The following is a 22239-nucleotide window of genomic DNA, read 5'->3' as shown; positions in this document are numbered from 1 at the left end:
TGCGAAAAATCTTTGAAATTTTAATAAATAAATTTATATATTCAATTCCCATACAATTTGGGACAGCTAGTATATATATATAATCATGTATAAATCGATATATACATTTATATATCCAATTCTTATACAAACTAGGCCAGCTAGTATATATATAATCACGTATAAATCAATATATACATTTATATATCCAATTCCCATACAAATTGAGACAGCTAGTATATATATAATCATGTATAAATCAATATATACATTTATATATCCAATTCCCATACAAACTAGCCCAGCTAGTATATAAATAATCATGTATAAATCAATATATACATTTATATATCCAATTCCCAAACAAACTAGCCCAGCTAGTATATATATAATCATGTATAAATCAATATATACATTTATATATCCAATTCCCATACAAACTAAGGCAGTTAGGCCATATATAATCATGTATAAATCAATATATACATTTATATATCCAATTCTCATACAAACTAGGACAGCTAGTATATATATAATCATGTATAAATCAATATATACATTTATATATTCAATTTTTATACAAACTAGGGCAGCTAGTATATATATAATTATGTAAAAATTAATATATAAATCCGTGGATTCAACTCGACATATTATATACCGTTTGTATATATGTGTGGGTAGATACTTCCTTGTCGTTGAACTGTCAAGAGTTTTAAGTCAGTGGCGCCATCTAACACAGAACCATATGAACCCGGTAGTCACTACGTAGTTCCTCGCGATTTGGGAACATTTTTGCATAGAGGCGCTGCATGCAATCGTCTCAGAAAAGAAGGAATCTTAGTGGATTCACATTGGATTCCTTTATACGTTATTGGATATATAATTATGGTAACGGTTTTAAAGGAATATCAATATATACATTTATATATCGTTTTATACATTACTGCATGTTTTACACTTATTAAGAAATAAAGCTTTGAAAAAAAGAATGAAAAGTAATACATAGATTTTTAAAACTGAAATTAGAATTTACATTTACAAACATACTTATTTATAATTAGTGCAATCACAGTAGACTGCACTACCTGTGGAAGATGTCTATTAAACTAATATTATTTTTAATAAAATTTTGAATATTATTAAATATTTTCACCTGAAAAAAAAGAGTTTATCACATATAATAAATTTGACAATACAAACTCAATTTTTCAATTTACACAAAATTTTATTGTTCTATAGGCAAAAACAAGATTACATTAATGTGCATTTATATATAATAACTAGCAAATAATATAATTCTTTATTACTAATTTATAATTGGCCCTATATGGAATGAACAACTACTGAGAAATAAAATTTTTAACTTAAAAAACAGTAATTTGAGCACACTTTTCACGGCTTTGATAATAATAATAAACAAGTAACAGTATCTAACAGAAACAAGCAAAATAAGCTTATTAAACACACATATCCTAAGTTAAAATTTTAGAAATAAGAAAGTTATGATTAGATTTGGCTGTCTTATTAATTTAATTACTGTCAATTAATATTTAAAGCTTAATAATGCAGTTATATGTTGTAAACAGTTTCAAACAGTCTATAAAGATCATTTACAAAAAATACTTGACTTGAATTGATAACAATTAAGTCAATAAAAAGATCTGCATATGTAACTAAATCTAGTCTTTTAAACATTTACACTGTCCTGTTACTTCTAATATTACAAATACGAGATAAGTTATCCTATAAATTTATAATACATCTGAAAGACCAAATTTTTTTCTTATTATAATATCACAGTCAATTGCACTACATGTGCAATTGTGAGATGCCTATTAAAATTATATCTTTCCTATAATTTACATTAATAATTTATTACAAAAAATCTACTGTTAATTAATGGTAGAACAGGAATAAGTAAAATTTTTAAAAAAATGTATATAAGTACACTTGTTTTTAAATCATTGCATAAATTATCGTTATCAAGCATTGTCCAATCACACACATTCTAGATATAAATTTTAGAAATAATTAACTTACAATTATAATTGTATATATAACTTCGTTTAGAACTTAACAAATATTATTATATATATATTATAATTTAATTACAATCAATTATGATTTAAATCTCACCAATGCAATTGTATATTATAATATCACAAATTGTATAAAATTTTGTTTTAAACAGCTTCTAACAGTTCATGAGAGATTCTTTTTCTTACACACTTATTCTCGAAGGTTACATTTATATATTCATCTGTAACACAGAAAGGGTGCTCTGGGGTCTGTGTGAAACTGAGAGATATCCCAAAAGTCTGCATTGGAAGTGGTTTACTATAAAGTTCTAAACTCAGAAGATACTCCGGGGTCAGGATTGTCTATTGCCATGGATTCTTGTCTTAGAGCATTCTATAACAGAAAGAAATTGAGTTGTTAGAATAATTAATTAATTGTAGTATTACTATAATAAATATAATGAAGAAACAATATAATGAGATAACAATATAATGAAGAATAACAATACATGATAGAAAAGGTATAATTGTATGATGCAATATATCGTTAGATGCAAAATATGCAATGTTGATCAAAAATTCAAAATAATCATATAAATTATACTTTTGAGATCCACGTAAGTGCTTGGCATCAACTAATCTTCTTCTTCAGATACTAAGTCTAATTTTATCTTCCTATATATGTGCTTTACCTCATTTAGTGACTTTATCAGTAGTTTTTCCTTTCAAAAGATCATTTCAATATCTTTTCAGTCCTAATAAGCAAAAAAGAACTTAACAAAATCATAACTTTTAATGGCTTTTAAGCAAATAAATATTTGTTAAAAAAAGAGAACACATTTATTTGAACTTATAGCATAGATTCACATGTAACTTATATATACCATGACCTAATAAATGTATTAATAAACTATACAACATAATTATTTGTTTTTGATTTATTTTAAATATATTTTATATATTTATATTCATACTCTTTTTTTATCTAAGTTTATATTTATATACTTCAAATTTTTACAATTTTGACAATTGATGGTTGACAGTTTAATCACGACCTGAAGTTGGCACCATGTTTGGAGAAAATAGCGCAAATTTTAAAATACATATTTTAGGCATAAATCTTTCACAAATATCATATTTTATATAGATAAATCAATAATAAAATGTAATTTATATATATTTTGTGTCTTTTACCATTATATGTGAAATGTTTTTGTTTGTCTTGCATAAAATGTAAATTTTGTATTAAAAATCGCGGTTTGTGACTCTGAGCTGTCAAATCTCAACCTCAAACCTCCATTTGCACTAAAATTATTTTCAACAAACTTTTATTTAAAAAAAGTGGTAAATAGAATTATATAACTACCAGACATTGAATTTAGTTATTATTAATTGAATAATTATTTAGTTGCTATTACTACACCTTCAGGATAATATTTTTCCACAAGTATGTACCAAACAATGTGACAGTGTCTAAAATTTATTAATTTAAGGCTTCAGTTATTACTTATTATTATTTTTAGCAATGGCTGATGTAGCAATACCCGAAAAATTACAAATAGGACCTAAACCAGATGTCACATACCCGATAATCGTCCAGTATTGTGGAAATTGCAGTATGCCAATTGAGGTTAGTTTTGTTACAAAGACTCTTTTAAGTTCCTCCAGCATTTGATTTTGTTTGTATTCATGTCTTTTAGTACTGTGAATATTACCCGGAGTACGAAAAATGCAAACAGTGGCTTGAAAGACATCTACCTACAGAATTTGAAAAAGTCAAAATAGGTAAAAAAAGAAAAAAACAATATTGTAAACTTTGTTCTTACCTTTTGCGTTTGTAGATAATGATGGAGATGGTGCCAATGAAGAGGAAAAGAAGCGACAGAAACGTGGTGGTAAAGGCATGTTAAAAACCAAAAAGAAAGAAGATGGACCCAAACAAGTCTGTGTCTCTAGAGCCCCTAGGGGAAAGAAAAAGTCTGTAACTGTTGTAACCGGTTTAAGCACCTTTGGTAAAAGATATAAATATTCTAATCATTGTATTTACTTGATCTTGTAATAACAAGTAATTGTTTTTCCTTCCCAGATATTGATTTGAAAGTAGCCTCCAAATTCTTCGGCCAAAAGTTTGCATGTGGTTCTTCTGTAACCGGCGATGATGAAATTGTGATCCAGGGTGATGTAAAAGATGACCTATTCGACATCATACCAGAAAAGTGGCCAGAGGTACATCAATTTCTGTTTTATTTTGTGTAATTGATTATCATTATCTTGATTTTGTTTGCAGATTGATGAAGACTTCATCGAAGACCTGGGTGATCAGAAAAGATAATTTATATTTATATTCAATTTGTACATGTTTTGAATTAATATTTATAATACGTCTGTCTTGATTAAAATACACAAAATTTAATATTAATCAGGTATTTTATTGCAGTTTGAAAATTCTAAAAGATTAATAACAAAATATAGTATAAAACTAATTATCAAACTAACATCAATCATCTTCTATATTTTTTTGTTTTGAGTATCTTTCTTCACATTCATAATAAATATCTAAAATAGCAAATCTAACAATTAATTAAATTATATAAAATAAATAAAACAGCTAAGCAGTTATTAGAATATAGTTTTAGGTATAAGTTACTTTTAAATACTGAAATAAATCTAATATCGAGTTTAGTTTAATTCAAAGCTGTAGATGTGAGTAGGGCTACGCCTCGCTCATAGAAACTATGTGGGTCTTGTCCAGATGCTACAGATAGGTCTACGGTGAACAGTAGTTCGCTTCTGGTTGAGTTTAAGTACACCGGTAAGGATAGTTTATCAGTTTTTCTTTCTGAAGAAGTCCTAGAAGTAATAAATGAATAAATTCAGTGACATCATGTATGTAATAGTTGTTGCGATAGTTTTTTATAGGTGTATTACTATATTTATATAGGACTTAGTTAATTAGGTGTAAGGGGTATTTTGCCCTTGTGGTAAGTTGCATCTAATTAATCATTAAGTACGGAGATTAAGCTGTCTGGAGAATAAAAATGAACGAATGAAAAAATAAACAGGAATGGTAATAAAAGAATAAAGAAATAAATGCATAAAGAAGTAAATAAATAAATGAATCAATAAATTAATAGATGAATAAAGAAGTAAACAAATAAATGAATGGATGAATACATAAATCAATGAATGAATGAATGAATAAATAAATAAATAAATTCAAAAATAAATGAACAAACAAATTAAATGAATAGATAAAAAGGTGAATAAAGAAATGATATAATTAAATAAAGACGTAAATAAACGAGTAATGAACATATGAATAAATAAATAAATCAATTCTAAAATAAATAAATGAACATATAAAATAAATAGATAAATAAATGAATTGATAAATAAATAAGTGAATAAACAAGTAATTTAAATAAATAAATAAATATATATAAACGTATGAATAAAGAAATAAACAAATGCAAATGTATATTAATAAATGAATAAATTCATGATAAAATCAATTAAATAAAGGAAAAATTAAATAAATAAAAAAAGAATGAATAAATGAAAATATGATAAATGAATAATAAAAAATGAATGGATAGATAAATCAAATAAATGAATGGATGGATGGATGAATGAAATGAATAAATACAATAAATGAATAAATAAATTAATGCTTGAATGAATAAATACACTAATAAATAAATAAATAGATAAATAAATAAATAGATAAATAAATAGCTGAATTAATTGATAAATAATTAAATAAAAAAAAAACAGAAAAATAATTTAACGAAAAAACAAATAAAACAACAACTCAATAAATTAACAAATAAATGATTGAATGAATATGTGAGCGAATAAATAAAATAAAAAAACAAATAAATAAATGGATGAATAAATTAAATTAAAAAAAATCAAAATGTCAAATAAAGAAAAAAATGAACAAATGAAAAAGTATATAAATAGATAAATTAATTGAATAAATAAATAAATAAGCAAGAATGCTAATAAATACAAAATGAATAGGAAGACTAATAAATGAATAGAAAAATAAATCAATAATTTACCGAATATAGAAATAAATAAACAAATAAATAAATAAATGAATTAATTTAATAAATAGTTGAATAATAAATAAATGAAGAAGAAGGGTAATAAATGAATAAATAAATAAACAAATAAGAGATAAATAAATGGATAAATAAACAAAGTAAATAAAAGAATAAATAAATAAATCAATCAATTGAATAAATTAATTTGATTAATCATAAATAAATGAACAAGAAGGCTAATAACATAATAAATTAATAAATAAACAAGAAAGCTAATAAATGAATAAATACATAAATGAAGAATCTAACATATAAAGAAATAAATAAACAAATAAATAAATAAGTAAATAAATAAATTAATTAAATAAATAGGTAAATAATAAATAAACAATAATGCTAATAAATAAATAAAATAATGAATCGATAAATGAATCAATTAAATGAATAAATAGTTTATAGATAAAGTGAATAAGTAAATGAATGAAAGCATAAATACAGAAATAAATCGATGAATGTAGAAATAAATGAATAAATAAATAAATAAATGAAAAGATAAATAAACGAATAAATAAATAAATGAAGAAAAAAGTGAAAACAAATATAAATGAATGGATGAATAAAAAAATAAACATAAATGCATAAATAAATGGATATAAATAGGTATTTAAAAAAATAAACAAATAAATAAATAAATTAATAAAAAAGTAAATAAATAAATGAATACGTGAGTAAATAAAAAAAAGAATAAAGCAGTATTTAAATGAAGAAATAAATGAATTAAAAAATACATAAATGAATAAGTGATTAAATAAAGAAATAAATAAATAATGGATAAAATTTAATAAAATAAATATTTTTTTTAAAGCTCTACTGCTAATAAAATAATAAATATTACATTTGTTTTTTATGAATCTGAAACATCTAGTTTAATGGGCAAAAGTTGTACGAAAAGGATATTCATAATTAAATATTATACTTCTTATAATAAACAAGTGTAGAAAAAAATCAAACGTTGCCTTACACACTTTTACCAAATTTGGTCTCAAATGATTCAGAATGACTTGAAACGTCGAGAAAACAAAATTAGCATAACATTTACTAGCAAAAACTTCTGGAAGCCAATAAAAATATCATCCTTACCTTATCCATCTAAGCAAAGTATGCGGTAGATCCATCATAATAGTAGACGTCAACAACAGCTGGTTATTTCTGCACTGCGCTCCTTGCAATTTAAGACCAGTGACAGCAAAGCATCCTGCCTCTGTCGACGCAGGCATTGCTCCATCCACAATCGTTACATCCAACGACAGTTCTTCTAAAGACCAACTATTCGCTTGAGCTACACACTGCCTTGTGGCAGTTATGTACGCTTCTGGATTCAGGAGACCACCTAACCATACTTCGAAGGCCTGGGGTAAAGGATAATTATTAGTATGCAGGTTTGATGGCCAAAAACTGTCGTTTGCCAAAAGTTTCAATTCACTTATGAGCCTAGACAATATTAGAATATGTATAATAAATTCTTGATTATGAATAAGGAAAATGAAATGTCTACATTATTATCAATTAGGAGAAGTTGATGCAATTTTGGATATCTTAAATAATAAAATGTTACTGTTATGTTTAATAGTGCAAGGCTACAATCTTTTTGCTCTCTATGATTTGCCAGTATAAATAATCTATTTTTACCTGTAATGATTTAGCACCAGATTGTGACACAAGTTCTGAGACTTTTTGCAGTTGTCGTACACGTTGTCCAAAATCAGTGACCCATTGAATTACAGTACAGCCCCTTGGAACTGTGTAACGTCTCCAACCGGCTGGTAACATTCCTCGCACCAGTTCACCCAACATTGCTCGATGGTAATTTGTTTGCTTCTTTTCACCCTAGTAAATAAATAACAAACTTGTAGTTGAATGATAAGACACGATAATTTTATTTACATTTACCTTGCAGATCAAGACAACATCTTGCAGATCATGAATGACTTCTTGCAGCAATTTTGCTCCGGAATTAACTTCACGTTCAAAGTATCTGTATAATGGATCTTTGATGTTCTCCACAGTACGTTTGAGAGTCTAAGAAATACCAAAATAATATTGTAAAAATTACATCTTATGTATAAAATACTTATGTAATGATGTATGTAAATATACTCCTCCTAAACGATTATTCAGATTTTGATAAATCTTTCCGAAGTTTAGGGATTTTTTTAGGATGTATGTGATTATGAAAATTTAGTAATATTGTAGAAATAAATGAAAAAAAATGCAATTGACAAAAATAACATTGTAAAAATTACATCTCATATATAAAATTCTTCTGTAATAATGTATGTAAATATACTCCTCCTAAACGATTATTCGAATTTTGATAAATCTTTCTGTAGTTTGTTAAGGGATTTTTTTTAGGACGTATGTGATTATAGAATTATAGTAATATTGTAGAAATAACTGGAAAAAATTGCAATTGACAAAAATAACATTGTAAAAATTACATCTTATATTTAAAATTCTTCTGTAATGATGTATATAAATATAGTCCTCCTAAACGATTATTCGAATTTTGATAAATCTTTCTGTAGTTTGTTAAGGGATTTTTTTTTAAGGACGTATGTGATTATAGAATCATAGTAATATTGTAGAAATAACTGGAAAAAATTGCAATTGACAAAAATAACATTGTAAAAATTACATCTTATATTTAAAATTCTTCTGTAATGATGTATGTAAATATACTCCTCCTAAACGATTATTCGAATTTTGATCAATCTTTCTGAAGTTTGTTAAGGGATGTATGTGGTTATGAAAATGTAGTTTATATTGTAGAAATAAATCGAAAAAATTGCAAAAAATGACATGTCATTGTTTGACATTGAAATTATTGGAGACATAATTAAACGAATAAAAAAGAATATAAACAAATAAATGAATGAATGGATACATCAAATAAATAAATAAATGCATAAAAAAATGAATGATTGAATGAATAAATAAATAAATAAATAAATAAATGAATGAATAAATAATTGAATAAAAAAATGATAAATTAGCAAATGAACAAATAAAGAAGTAAATAAACATAAATGAATAAAAAAAATATATAAATGAAAAAAAATGCTAATAAATAAATAAAATAATAAATTAATAAATAAACAAGAAGGCTAATAAAGGAATAAACACATAAATGAGTAAATGATTGAATAAATAAATGCATAAATAAATGAGCGAATAAATTAATAAGAACATAAATAAACAAACAAATAAATAAACAGATGAAAAAATTAAATGAAGTAAAAAAATAAATTGAATAAATAGATGAATAATAAATAAATGAACAACAAAACTAATAAATAAATAAAAAAATAAATCAATTATCAAGCATTAAAACAAATGAAAACTGTAATCTGCCAAAAATTTCAATTTACTTATGAGCCTAGACAATATTAGAATATGCATAATAAATTCATGATTATGAATAAGAAAAATGAAATGTATACATTATTATTGCCGAAAAGCAGCTGAGATGTGCCAGAAATTAAAATAATATAACATACAGTATATGTATGGCAGATTGAATGATACACATATGAACAGGACTTGATAAATTAATTTACTTAAAATACGAAATTAAGTAAGAATCAGGGCTGGTATAACCTTGAATGGCCTTAGGGGCGCCAACACAAGATTCGGATATGAAATTTTCAATATAGTATTTTTCTAAATATATATCTTTTACTAATCTTTGCACAATATTTTTAAAATACGTTAAAAATTTCACTTTAAAACAACAAATGGGAAAGTGAAAATGAATTCATACGATTCGGCCCTTACGATATCAATTAGGAGATGTTTAAGGTGCAATTTTGGATTTCTTATATAAAAAATTAAATTAAAATAATCCAACATAAAGTACCAGTGTTATGTTTATTACTGAAAGGTTAGAATTTTTTTTGTTGCTCTCTATGATTTGCTCAATAGAATCCATCGCATAAAATGCCCAAAATAAATAAGTAAAATATTTCAAAAGCCACATATTGATTAATGATAATTTTAATAATAAATTAATAAAACAGATAAAATATTAGGGGCTGAGCACCCCAGGAGCGTCCGTGGTAATAATGTATATTAAATAATTTCTGCAAAAAATGTAATTTAGATATTATAATTACTAAAAACCAGTTAAAATATGGTACGAGATTATAAAAATTATAGGCATCATTATTGAAGCAATTATTTTGAGTGAAAAAATCCAAGGCGGTATTGTATTTTTACCGCGGATACTATATATTATTTTTTTCTGAAATTGTTATACCGTTTAAAAGACTTCAATTGCCAATATAGTGTGGGAATTGAGACTCATCATTTTATAAAGCAGTTCTACATTTAAAGAGTAATTTAAAAAACAAATATTATTTTTATGAAAACGGTAAATATTAGTAATAGGATATTAAAAAATTGCAGACGCGGGTACAGGACAACGTTTTTCGGGTCTATATATATATATATATATATATATATATATATATATATATACATATATATAGTATATATTTCTCTATGTGTACTTACCGGTAATTGTTTGGGCAGCAGTTCCAGCCAAGTAGCAGCACTTGCATGCAAAGTCTTCATCCACGAAGGACGTCCATCCTCCTGTCCACCAGGTGATTGTGCTGTTGGAGAACTATCAGAATCTGTAGACGTGTAGGCTAGTTCATCATCGTCTTCTAGTTGCTGCATTTTGAGTAATTTTGATACCAGGTCTGTTCCTCGAGTTGTTAACAATACCTAAAAATATTTAAAAAATTGGTGAAGACAGGAAGCAAAGAAAGAATGATGAAGCTCTTACCTTTTCTGCATTATTTGGAAGTCCTAGCCAGGAAGGTGTTTGTCGATCAGCCAATCCTTCGATCCATTTTAGGAAGTGATCTCTGCGAGTGCCATCAGGCATTGTTATATGGCGCTGACCGTTTGGTCCACCAGCAACCTTAATAGAAATAGAACGATATAATTATTTGGTATTCAATCATATCAAAATTGTATGTAATTCTATCTTCATTTTGACAAAAACCAAAAAAATGTCGCGAATTCTATTCTATTTATTGCTAAAAAACGAAATATCAAATTCAAAGTCGTTTTATTCAAAAATTTATATCTAAATATTATATCTAGTTTCACCCTAGCAACCTTAATAGTGATAAAACAAATTATTTGGTATTCAATCGTATCAAAATTGTATAAAATTCTATCTTCATCTCATAGTCTCATATGATGATGAAATATCTTGATTGACTATAAGTGATTTTTTTTCTTACCCCGTCAACATTGGCAACCAATGCAAAATCGGATTCAAAGCTCCTAGGTGTGAACAATTTGGACAAGAAGGACACCAACAGCCTTTGGTCAAAATCGTTATCAATTTTACCTCCATAGATGCTCTGAGACAATAAAGTGACAAGGGCATCCCATGGCACCTTCTCTGGTGGAAGATTTGTCCTGCCCTGTAATAGAAATATACCGTGACAGGTTTATAATATGTTGACAACTAAGTAATTTAGGTTTTGTAAGATAAAATGAATTTATATTATTATGTATTTTCCATTTTGCTCAAAAATCTTTGATTTCTTGTCTTCATCACCAAAAAAAAAAAACAGAACCAGAGCGAGTAAAAGTTATTGTCAATTGTATAATAGTTTTACCAATAAAATATTCCTGCAAATTTCGAAATAAATGGTAATCTAATTGTGCAACATCAGGGGTGCATTGAGGATATGGTACCAGTTTCCGACCAAGCTGCAGTAGTTTTGTATAAGGTGCAATGAACCTTATCGATTTAACAATTCTGGCCTTTTTTCTTTAAATGCTTCATTTATTTTTATTAATTATTGACAGCAAACATCAGAGATTATGTTTTCCTTAGGAACTAATTCGGACTATTTTGAAACAGACCAAAAAAAAAACAGAATACTATTGTATTCGCACCATCTTTTTTTTTGGATACACAGCTTTCAATAGGGTTTGCGTTCTTTCATATTTGTGATTTGAGAATATTTCTTTTAACTTACCATGGCTGTAGCCTCGATCCAAGTATCTAATGTATCACAGGCAACTCTCAAATCGCTATCATTGAATTCGTAATGTTTGGCCCAACCCAAAGGAACATATCGCAGCCTCTCCTGGACAATTGCATGGAACCATGCCAAAAGGAAGTAGAGTCGAGCACGTTCACTGGGTACCTTCATCATTCTAGTAGCTGGCACCTGGGGGAAAAATAAGATTGAAGACATATTCTAAAAATAATTCATAATATTATATTTATATTATAGTGGTAATGAAATTGTATCGGGAAAGAAATGGAATCATTGATTTGGGATGCTTCATGCTTTCATTTATTATTATTATTTTATTTTTATTTACCGTGCTGAATGTTCTGAGCAAGTTAGCCCTGATGCCTGGTGGTGGTTCAAAAACAAATATTCTTCCAGCACGTAATAAATTAACAGGTACACAAGGGTTAATTTCCATGGTCAAGAACAATCTAAATCCAGCATGAGGCTGCAAGGAGTGTAATTTCTTCTCAAGCTGTACCAGCCATTGAGGAGCTAGGTGGACGTTCTTTAGCATTACCCACCTGGAAAATAGAAAATCATAAAAATTAAGAATTGTTTGATTCTATATATTTTGTTTAAATCCTTTGAAGACACTTGCCTGCCGGTTTTGCATGCACTATTGATGGCACGGTCGGCTTGATTGAAACCTTCAGCTGAACCGATGGCTATGCTTGAAATTTGTTTGCCAAGTTCTGCTGCTAAATCGTCAACACGACCTGAAAATAGAATTATAAAAGTCAGTAATAAATAAAAATGTATATGAGCCGTTCAGTGCACACATCGACTAACTCCGAAAGTCAGAAAGTGGAGAAAAGCGATAAAGTAATGTATATTGCTTTTAAAAATTCCTGTTATAATATAAATTGAAAAATATATTTTAGAACGTATAAATACATATATAGCTTACATGTAACGGTATATAAGATTTATAACTATTAATAGTGAGAAAATAATTATCATTAAAGATAAAGTTTTGATATGACTTGTGGAGTTAATCAAGTTTTCAACTTTTTTTAAACTTCATTGTAGTCACACTTAAATTGTATATCGTTAGGTTTGGACCTTTCTATTCTAAATTCAGCGCATTTTAAGCCAATTTTCTGGACATCCTGTGATGGTTACTTTTCTGTTATTGATTTATTGTTCTAAATAAATAAAAAATAGATAAAAAATCTTAGTGAAGCATTCGGCTTAGCTACAATGGCGCTTTTTTCTTAAATGTTTTTAACTTCCCGTAGGGCAAGTTATAGTAATCGCAAAAAAATCGAAAATGAAAATTTTTATATATCTTTACGTTTCAGAGGTTTCTGAACATTTTGGCATACCTTAGAAAAAATGGATGTATGTGTGTGTGTGTGTGTGTGTGTATGTATGTATGTATGTATGTATGTATGTACGTGTGTGTATGTATGTGCGGATACAAATTTTCGTCGACGATTTCGGGAACACGGATCAACCGATTTGAATAATTCAAAAAACATTCGATTCGTATTGATAAGGAGACGTGCTGATTAGTTTTTGGCGAAGGCAGGTCCAGCCGTTCCGAAGATACGGGGCAAAAAGTGCCAAAAACGGTACCTCCGTTTTTAAGAGAACGGAGCGTCCGATTTGAATAATTCAAAAAACATTTTACTTGTATTGACAAGATGTAGAACTGATCAAATTTTCATGGAGGCAGGTCTAGCGGTTTCGAAAATCTAATAAAAAAAGTAAAAAAAAATGCCATTCGGCGGTTAAAAATGATCATTAGACATATGCACATCAAATTGTCAGATATTTTATAGAGATTTTAACAATAAGTATGATTTTTTTTTACATTTCTGTGGGTTCCGTACCAATGCTTATGCGTTAGACGGCGGCGCGGCACCTGCGAGCTTTGACATTTCGTCTCTATGCAGTTCAAGCAGTGCGATTGCTTTGAAAAAAAGTTCAGAATTTTCAAAATATGTCAAAATGAAGAAAAAATTTTTTTTCAAAAAAATTTTTTGTTTTCAAAAAAAAAAATTTTTTCTAAAAAAAAGTTTTTTTTTTCAAATAAAAAAATTTTTTTTTTCAAAAAAAAGTATTTTTTTGTCAAATTTATAGTTTCTCAAAAATCTATTTTTTTCGAAGTAAAATTTTTTCAAACATGTTAATCATTTTTGAAAAAATAATAATTTTTGGTACGGGAAGTTCCAGCAATTTGCCTTAAGGCACGATGCCCTAATTGCCTTAAGACAGAATTCCACTTACAGCTAGTTATTATATTGTATCAACTATCTGGTAAAATTATGTCTCGATTTTTTTTCGCACGTGACTCAATAATAACAAAATCTTGAGTTAATAGATTAATAACTATTTTCACCGACCAGAAATTTAGTTCTAATTAAGTTAGCTCTTATTTCCGTACTTTGAACAAGTTTCAATAAACTTCAGGCAGTTTTAATATTCTTGTTTTGCCGGGTACACGGATTTTAGTATCTTATTTTTTCAAAGTTTGTAACGTCTTTGATGTCTTTTATAAAACTAGATGAATTTTTTTCAAGACCCACAACACCCTACAGTTCTGTGTTCTTATTCGTAATTCATGAATTTGAAACCCGAAATCCGACCCAACCAGAACATATACACTACAGAATGGAGTTAATCAAAATGTCTTCTGAAATGAATGACTTATGGATTCAGTGGTCAAAAAAAATGTTCGTTTCACAGTGGCAATTTTTATTCTTTTGGAAAATTATTATAATCATAAAAAGTTAAGATTATACCAAGTTCTTTCCCACTAATATCTCAGTTTTTTCAAAAAGTGGAGTTAGTCAATGTGTGCACTGAGCGGCTCATATAGCAATTAGAGAAAAGTTATATGGAGAGATGCGGACTCTAAGAAAGGGCTGAAAAAACACCTGGAGGTCTTTGAAATATGGTGCAGGAGTCAAATGAATAAGATAAAGTTGATAAAAAAGTTGGGAAATAAAGAAGTGCCGTCAAAATTCCTCAAAAACTCGATGACATGAACATATGATTATCAATATATGAATATTTTTACCTGAAGCGTCAAAACCAGGAACAGAACACAACAAAGCTGGTACATTAGAACGCAACTCGTTCTCGACGATTTTGCTGAAGTCCATTTCTTGTTCAGCATTTGGCATAAATTGCTCGCCAAGTACTGCAGAAACCAGAAGTTGGGCTGCAGCTATTGTTCTATCAGGTCTGAACGCCTAAATAAAAATAGATACAAATGTTTTCATAAATTCTTTTAAACTGATTGTGAGTTTTAATTACTTACCTGGATCAGTAAAAGTTGGTGCATAGCAGTTGCAATTGGCGATAGAGGTTTATCTTCTTGCCAAAGTCTTGGAACATTTTGTTCGGGCGATCCTTGCTGCAACCATGCTCCCAACTCCGGAATGGAACTTATTTTTTCAGCCAACTTTCTGAACGCTGGCAATCTGCAAAATAAAATATAATATAAATATACATTAGGGTGGTCCTTAATATAGACATTTTCGAATTTTCTTGCTCCCAAGGGCTCATATGGTTCCAAATTGATAAAAAACAATTCTCTGAAAGTTTTAGCTTTTAATATTAACCCTTTCGACTCGGATGCCGCCGCACCGGCGGCATAATCATTTTACCGTTGCGCTCGGATGTCGCCGCTCCGGCGGCATGGTACGTTTTACTGTTCCGCTCGGATGCCGCCGCTCCGGCGGCAAATCGTCTCGTCGCAAACTTAAAATATTTAATTTTTTTTTCATTCTTTTGAAATTAATTCACTATTACATTAATTTATTGATTAATTTATTAATTTTATAAATAAATATGTAACAAAATTAATTTATTAGCTCATGAACCCCATAATAATTTTTTGAGATTTAAATTTTACTGGATATGCTATTTTATATATATTATATATTTATTATAATGGTAATAATTTTGGTAACATATTTAATTTAATTTTTGTTTCCTTGTCTATCAGGATTTATTATTTTGTAAGCCATTATAATAGATATTATAATAGAAGTAATTATTTTTTAAACAATATAGTATGGTTTCGAGCGCACTTTTTATTAATTTTTAAACTTTTCTATTTTATTATCATAATAACTATATTTAAAACCAATATTACCACATTTTGAAAAAATCCGATACAAAAAAAAATCCGAGTTGAGAGATATGTATAGCACAATAATATTCCGAGCGCAGCGTACCGACTGGCAGTCCGACTCCCGAGTGGAAAGTGTTAACTTTTAGATAGAGCGCAATTCAATCAAACTTCGTATGGAAATAGCATGGAAAAAATTTTGAATATTAAAAAAAAAATTTTTAGGTATAACTTCGCGACAAATGAATTAAACGTGAAAATTCGTGTCATTTTTTATTGAAAATTCGATGCTCTGCTAAATTTTTGAAACATTTTTCATGCTATTTCCATACAAATCTTTGATTGAACTGCGCTCCATCTAAAAGACAATATTAAGAGCTAAAACTTTCAGAGACTTGTTTTTTATCAATTTGGAACCATTTGAGTCCTTGGAAGCAAAGAAATTCAAAAATGTCCATATTAAGGACCACCCTACTATACAAATTGCACCAAGATATCAAGTTTAAACATTTTACCTCAACGAGAGTTTGTTCACAGCCTCTTGCTGCTCCTGACTTAAACCTTCGACAGGACCAGCTTGTACCTGCGCAGCAAGTCCTTCCTTGGCACGCAAGAAGAAGTTAAATTCGTTATCCAAACTTTGTTCGTTGACAACGCCTTTCAAATGAATTTTGCACAAGAGGATTGCAAAGGTTAAACGATCAACGTGCAACATACCACGAGCGACCCAATCGTAACAAACCTAGGTAATAGACATTTTGTTAATGGTTAGTTTTTGAAGTACTGAAGTGCAAAATTAGTTGTACTCACTGAGAACAGATCTTGTGTGATAAAGCCTAAACGTGTTGTGTGCTCACTGACACCATCCAAATGTTCATTCTTGTACAAAACGGAGCTGAAGATGTCCAAGAACATTTTCAAACTGTACTGGTACAAGAAGTGTATCTGGTTCAACGAGTCCATCGTGAAGTAGATGTTACTGCAAGCCTGAAACAAAACAACACACTCCATCAGTACATGAAATTAATCCACTATCATTTAATATCTATCTATTTACCTGAGATAAAGGCAGATACTGTTGCGAGACAGTCTCGATTTCGCCGATAACTTTATCGGTCTCTTCAACTTTCTGTCCAATATCTGCAGCTTCTTTCTTGAGTGTCTCCAAAGTTGTGATGACGGAATCGTCGTCCAGGATCTTTCCTTTGGCATCGTTCAAAGCCTGCAGGAGACTCTTTTCCAATTGGCGCAGTCTCAAATGGAATTCACCTGAAAATAAAATAATACAATGGTAGAAATGATATGTTAATCTTTTCGAATCGGATGCGAAATGTTTGGGCTAAGTTGCAACATTTACTAATCTTTTCCACCTTGTAATTTTAGCAAATCAGATCGTTTCTCATCGATATCAGGTCTCTCAGCCTTGAGCACCTGGTTAAGACATTGGCTCTGCAGAGAGCTTCGAGTAACTGTGAAGTTAACAAAAGTGACACGACTGCAAATATCCGGTGGAAACTCTACAGTCGGATCCCTGGTCGACAAAAATATGACAAACGAAGGCGATAAATCTATATCCTGGTCTCCTAGAGTTATCAGGACACGTCCACCAGTTCGACGTAATTCGCGATTCAGAACAGGGTTTAAGATTGGATCGTAATTCTCCACATCCTAAAGAAAAAAGACATACATTTAGAATATGTTCGCGCCATATCAAAGGGTGCGATATATATTGATAGAAAACAAAAACCCATCAATCGAAAATCATACAAAAATTAAATCAAGCAATACGTTGTCAAAAACATATTAAAATTATTGTAAATACTATTATGACTTATAATTAATAATAAAATAAATATATACAGTTATCAATAAAGTATTTTACAATTGGTCCTTCATAAGGCAATCAATCAAAACAACCATTCAAAAAAAAACCTTGGTCCTTCGAGCCGGATTTGACGTCCAGCAATCGAAGGGAATAGAATACTTCATATTTGAAAACAAGCAAAACAAGCATAAACCAAGTAAATCAAGATTAAATAAAGAGGAAGTTCAAAACAGAATAATTTAAAGATTACAATAATTCAATAAATAGTCTTCAAACAAATGTCTAAATCCTACATACCTGTACCAGCAAAGGATTACCAAACCGAAGTGCAGACTCCAAGTTCTTCCTGAACGAATCATCCAGGAAACTAGTTTTAGTGATCTTGCGATCCTTGAACTCGTTCATTATAAATTCTGTGGCTTGTCCAGAGGGATCGATAATCAGTGGATAACGGTTGAAACGCTATAAATAAAACATCTTATATATAAAAATAGATTGCAAAATGTGTTGGTAAGCGCATAACTCAACAATGCCTGGACCGATTTGGCCAATTCTTTTTTTTAAAATGTTCGTTGAAGTCCAAGGATGGTTCTTACGGCGAAAAAAAAACCGAATAATTGCCGGGAAAACCCTAAAAACAGCCATTTTCTTTTTCTCATACTCATAATTTGAGCTTTATTGCTATTATATATAGTTCATATTAAATTGCAAGCACTCACTGTATACGTGGTGTGTTCAAAAAGTACCCGGAATTACTAATAATTATATTTCGCGGGTCTGGAGTGTCTGATTGTCAAAATTTTTATTGTGTTGGTATACATGCCCCTAAAGTATGATGAAATTTTCAGCTATATTCACTGTTTACTTTGTCTGTGGTAGTCGCTAAGGTTCGACGTGTTTTTCTGAGCTCGGCGATTTTTACAATGGAAGAATTGAAAAAGTCAAAGAATTTGTATTAAATTTTGCGTAAAAAATGAAATAAAGTGTTGCAAAGTGCAAAAATTCACCAGATATGGCTCCGTGTGACTTTTTCCTATTCCCAAAGTTGAAGAGACCCATGAAAGGACGGCGGTTTTCCTCGATTGAAGAAAATCGCCGAGAGTGCTCAAGGACATATCAAAAAGTGAATATCAAGGGTGCTTCGAAAATTGGAAAAAACGCTGGCATAAGTGTATTATATCTGGGGGGGACTACTTTGAAGGGGACCACATTAATGTAGACGAATAAATAAATATTTTTTTTAAAAAACGAAATTTACGAAAACTTTTTGAACAGACCTCGTACTCCTTTTAAACGATTATGCGGATTTTGATAAATCTTTCTGAAGTTTGTTAAGGCAATTTTCTAGGGTGTATGTGATTATAAAGTACTGGGATGTATGAGATTATAAAGTACTGGAATGTATGTGATTATAAAGTACTGGGATGTATGTGCAATATTGTAGAATTAAATGGAAAAAAATGTAAAAAACGACATGACATTGCTTGCATTGAAAACAAATAAAAACTATCATCTACAAAAATTTCAATTTACTTATGAACCTAGACAATATTAGAATATGTATAATAAATTTATGATTATGAATCATAATCATCAGCCGAGATGTGCCAAAAATTAAAATAATATTAAATACAGTATATGTATGGCAGATTGAATGATACACTTAAAATATGAAATTAAGTATTAATCCGGGCCGGTCCTACCTTTAATGCGATGCATGCGAAAATAAAAGTGCACGCCTTAGGGGGCGCCAACACAAGATTCGGATATTAAATTTTCAAAAGAGTTTTTTTTTTTCAATATATAATTTCTCTGCATCTTTTACTAATCTTTCCACAATATTTTTAAAATTCGTAACTTTTGAACAACAAATGAGAAAGTGAAGATGAGTACATACAATTCGGCCCTCACAATATCGATTAGGAGAAGTTTAAGATGCAATTTTGGATATCTTAAATGATAAAAAAAAAATTAATTTAACCCAACATAAAGTACCAGTGTTATGTTATGGTTTTGGTTATGTTATACTGTTTAAAAGACTTCAATTTTCAATATAGTGTGGGAATTGAGACTCATAATTTTATTTAAAGCAGTTCTACATTTAACATTCGCTCATATTATAAATGTATATGCATTTTGGCGTGAAGAGTAATTTAAAAAAAACTTTTTTAGGTAAACTGTAAATATCAGTAATATTAAAAAATTGTAGACATGGATACAGTTATGCATATATTTTGCAACATACCTCAAAGATTTTAATATTACCTTAAGCATGATGGCATTTTCTGTGCACAAGTCATCAGTCGGCAAAGCATTTGCTTGCCAACGTAGTCTTTCATCAGGGTTTGACAAATATTCTGTACGGGCAATGTCTTGTCTGAACAAAAGACAGGCTTGTTGCAAATGTTGACTCCAGGTTGCAAATAGGTTATGGCGATACTGAAATAAATAGATGGTAAAAATAGAATTCATGTGATAAAGGTGAAATACCCCAAAAAACTACCAGGTCACCCAAACGTATATTCAAAAGAATTAAGCGAGGAATATCACACTCAAAGATTGAAAAAAAAAGCCATACAATCTTGAATAAAATGTCACAAAATAAAAAAAAGAGAGATATCTCATAGGAGATAATCTCTTAAATGCGTTTACACCCAGCATATTGTCTTAAAAAATGTATATTATTTTGATTGGCAATAAAACTATGCAAAAAAATGTGATAAAGGTGTTGGTTTTCGTTCTACTAACGTGTTGATCGAAGTATCCACCATAAGCAATAAATGCAGCTGATAACAAAACATCTCCAACGATTGTTGACATTTGTGATCTGAAGGTTTCGCTGGTGGCTTCCCATCTTTCTCTTTCGATTACTAGAGATTTTAACAAGGCAATGGATCGGTCAACCTAAAATTAAAGATTCACTTTCATAAAATACTTTGATTCATTGCCAAGTGAATGCGTAAGTCATTTATCTCACCTTGGCTTGGACATTCTCCAAATCGTTCTTAATAGCCAAAGCCTGCGAAATGAGCTGAGCATATTCTTCCTTGTACGAAGCAATACTTTGTTCCAATTGGGAAATCAACGTCTTAACTTCTTCTCCACGTTTGATGTTAGTTTCAGCTTGGACTTCTAAGGAATGCAATTCTTCACGAAGAGGTTCCACACGTTTCAACATATCAGCATACTCGATCTAGGAACAATAAAATTTGAAAAATTATTTATCTATAAATATGTAAGACAAATTTATGCAAGTACTTACTTGAGCTATTGCCCATTTGACCATAGGACCGCAAGCCATACTGGCTCTGTTCACTTTTTCAAAGTTGTAATCAGGATTGCTCAAATACCTTGTCTTCATCTTTTCACGAACATCATCACTAAAGATTTGAAAAAAGGATATTATTATATTTTGAATATTATTTGCAACCAACAACTACCATGCAATATTTTTATGAATAGTTAACATCACATGCAAAAGCAACTACATTGCATTAAAAAAAGCACAAAAAGCTAAAGAATAGCAAGAACAGATATATAAGATAAGACTAACAAATAATACCTTGTACCACACAAATATTTACATTTATCCAAGTTTATAATACTTATTACTATCACACAACTCCTCCAACCCTAATTTTTCTTTAATATTGTTAGTATTCTAACACAAACTAATAAATAAATATTTTTAACAAAAACTGTAAACAAAAAACTGTAAATGTGGATTAGTATATAATTATATTTCATTTCTCCTGAAATATAAATTAAAAAATTAAGGATGCTTCACCCATTTTGGACGCCACTAAAAACAAACACAAATGGGGTAAATAGATACATAAAGATAAATGATACATAAAAATAAATGGTAAATAATAATAAACAAAATTAATACTAAACTGCTGCAAAAATGAAGAATAAATAATAATAATGAATTAAAGAGATACATAATAAGTTCTAAAATTAGTTAATTTTAGGTACTACATTTTATACTATATTAAATTAACATATTTAATTACTCTGAATACAAGAAGAGTTGTTAAATGATATTTTTGGTACGTTTTTTTTTTGAAAATAAATGTATTTTCAATTTTAATTTTTCAGACGTGTTCAAATATGCTTCTAGTGTTACAAATATTTCATACAAATTTATAATTTTTTTTGTTAATTATTA

At 28.9% G+C, this 22239-nt stretch overlaps 2 protein-coding genes and 1 long non-coding RNA gene across 12 annotated transcripts in view; 1 reads left to right on the top strand and 2 right to left on the bottom strand.

Annotated features, from left to right (window-relative positions):
- Positions 1 to 22239, bottom strand: part of LOC113389344 (dynein heavy chain, cytoplasmic) — a 125191-nt gene that overhangs the window by 46740 nt on the left and 56212 nt on the right. For 8 of the 10 annotated variants that reach the window (XM_026626398.1, XM_026626393.1, XM_026626396.1 and 5 more), the window contains 21 exons: positions 21331 to 21448; positions 21046 to 21261; positions 20817 to 20972; positions 20334 to 20507; positions 18366 to 18530; positions 17614 to 17911; positions 17301 to 17512; positions 17054 to 17230; positions 16759 to 16985; positions 15428 to 15590; positions 15185 to 15359; positions 12758 to 12875; positions 12467 to 12680; positions 12115 to 12309; positions 11365 to 11550; positions 10899 to 11036; positions 10622 to 10837; positions 8000 to 8128; positions 7739 to 7936; positions 7190 to 7458; positions 4685 to 4850 (listed from right to left, as the gene is read on the bottom strand). In XM_026626398.1, the coding sequence (XP_026482183.1) occupies positions 4685 to 4850; positions 7190 to 7458; positions 7739 to 7936; positions 8000 to 8128; positions 10622 to 10837; positions 10899 to 11036; positions 11365 to 11550; positions 12115 to 12309; positions 12467 to 12680; positions 12758 to 12875; positions 15185 to 15359; positions 15428 to 15590; positions 16759 to 16985; positions 17054 to 17230; positions 17301 to 17512; positions 17614 to 17911; positions 18366 to 18530; positions 20334 to 20507; positions 20817 to 20972; positions 21046 to 21261; positions 21331 to 21448 (3910 nt within the window). Of the gene's footprint in view, positions 1 to 4539; positions 4851 to 7189; positions 7459 to 7738; positions 7937 to 7999; positions 8129 to 10621; positions 10838 to 10898; positions 11037 to 11364; positions 11551 to 12114; positions 12310 to 12466; positions 12681 to 12757; positions 12876 to 15184; positions 15360 to 15427; positions 15591 to 16758; positions 16986 to 17053; positions 17231 to 17300; positions 17513 to 17613; positions 17912 to 18365; positions 18531 to 20333; positions 20508 to 20816; positions 20973 to 21045; positions 21262 to 21330; positions 21449 to 22239 lie in introns of those variants that run through there. The other 2 variants (XM_026626389.1, XM_026626388.1) reach the window with 2 other exon arrangements.
- LOC113389356 lies at positions 2173 to 3024 on the bottom strand. Its single transcript, XR_003368239.1, has 3 exons — positions 2975 to 3024; positions 2605 to 2755; positions 2173 to 2394 (listed from the first exon to the last, which is right to left on the bottom strand). It is a non-coding gene; the product is annotated as an uncharacterized LOC113389356 (long non-coding RNA).
- LOC113389349 (density-regulated protein homolog) lies at positions 3271 to 4404 on the top strand. The gene is made up of 6 exons (XM_026626404.1): positions 3271 to 3447; positions 3524 to 3630; positions 3701 to 3785; positions 3842 to 4012; positions 4087 to 4226; positions 4288 to 4404. The coding sequence occupies exons 2-6, from the start codon at positions 3526 to 3528 to the stop codon at positions 4330 to 4332; spliced, it is 546 nt and encodes a 181-aa protein (XP_026482189.1). The 5' UTR covers positions 3271 to 3447; positions 3524 to 3525; the 3' UTR covers positions 4333 to 4404.

The sequence above is a fragment of the Ctenocephalides felis genome, unplaced genomic scaffold, assembly GCF_003426905.1.
Source record: "Ctenocephalides felis isolate EL2017-DRISC unplaced genomic scaffold, ASM342690v1 CF-g0.4_SCAFFOLD_03573, whole genome shotgun sequence".
In the NCBI taxonomy this organism is placed as follows: domain Eukaryota; kingdom Metazoa; phylum Arthropoda; class Insecta; order Siphonaptera; family Pulicidae; genus Ctenocephalides; species Ctenocephalides felis.
The sequence above is the reverse complement of the archived record's forward strand: the minus strand, read 5'-3'. Positions and strand labels throughout refer to the sequence as shown.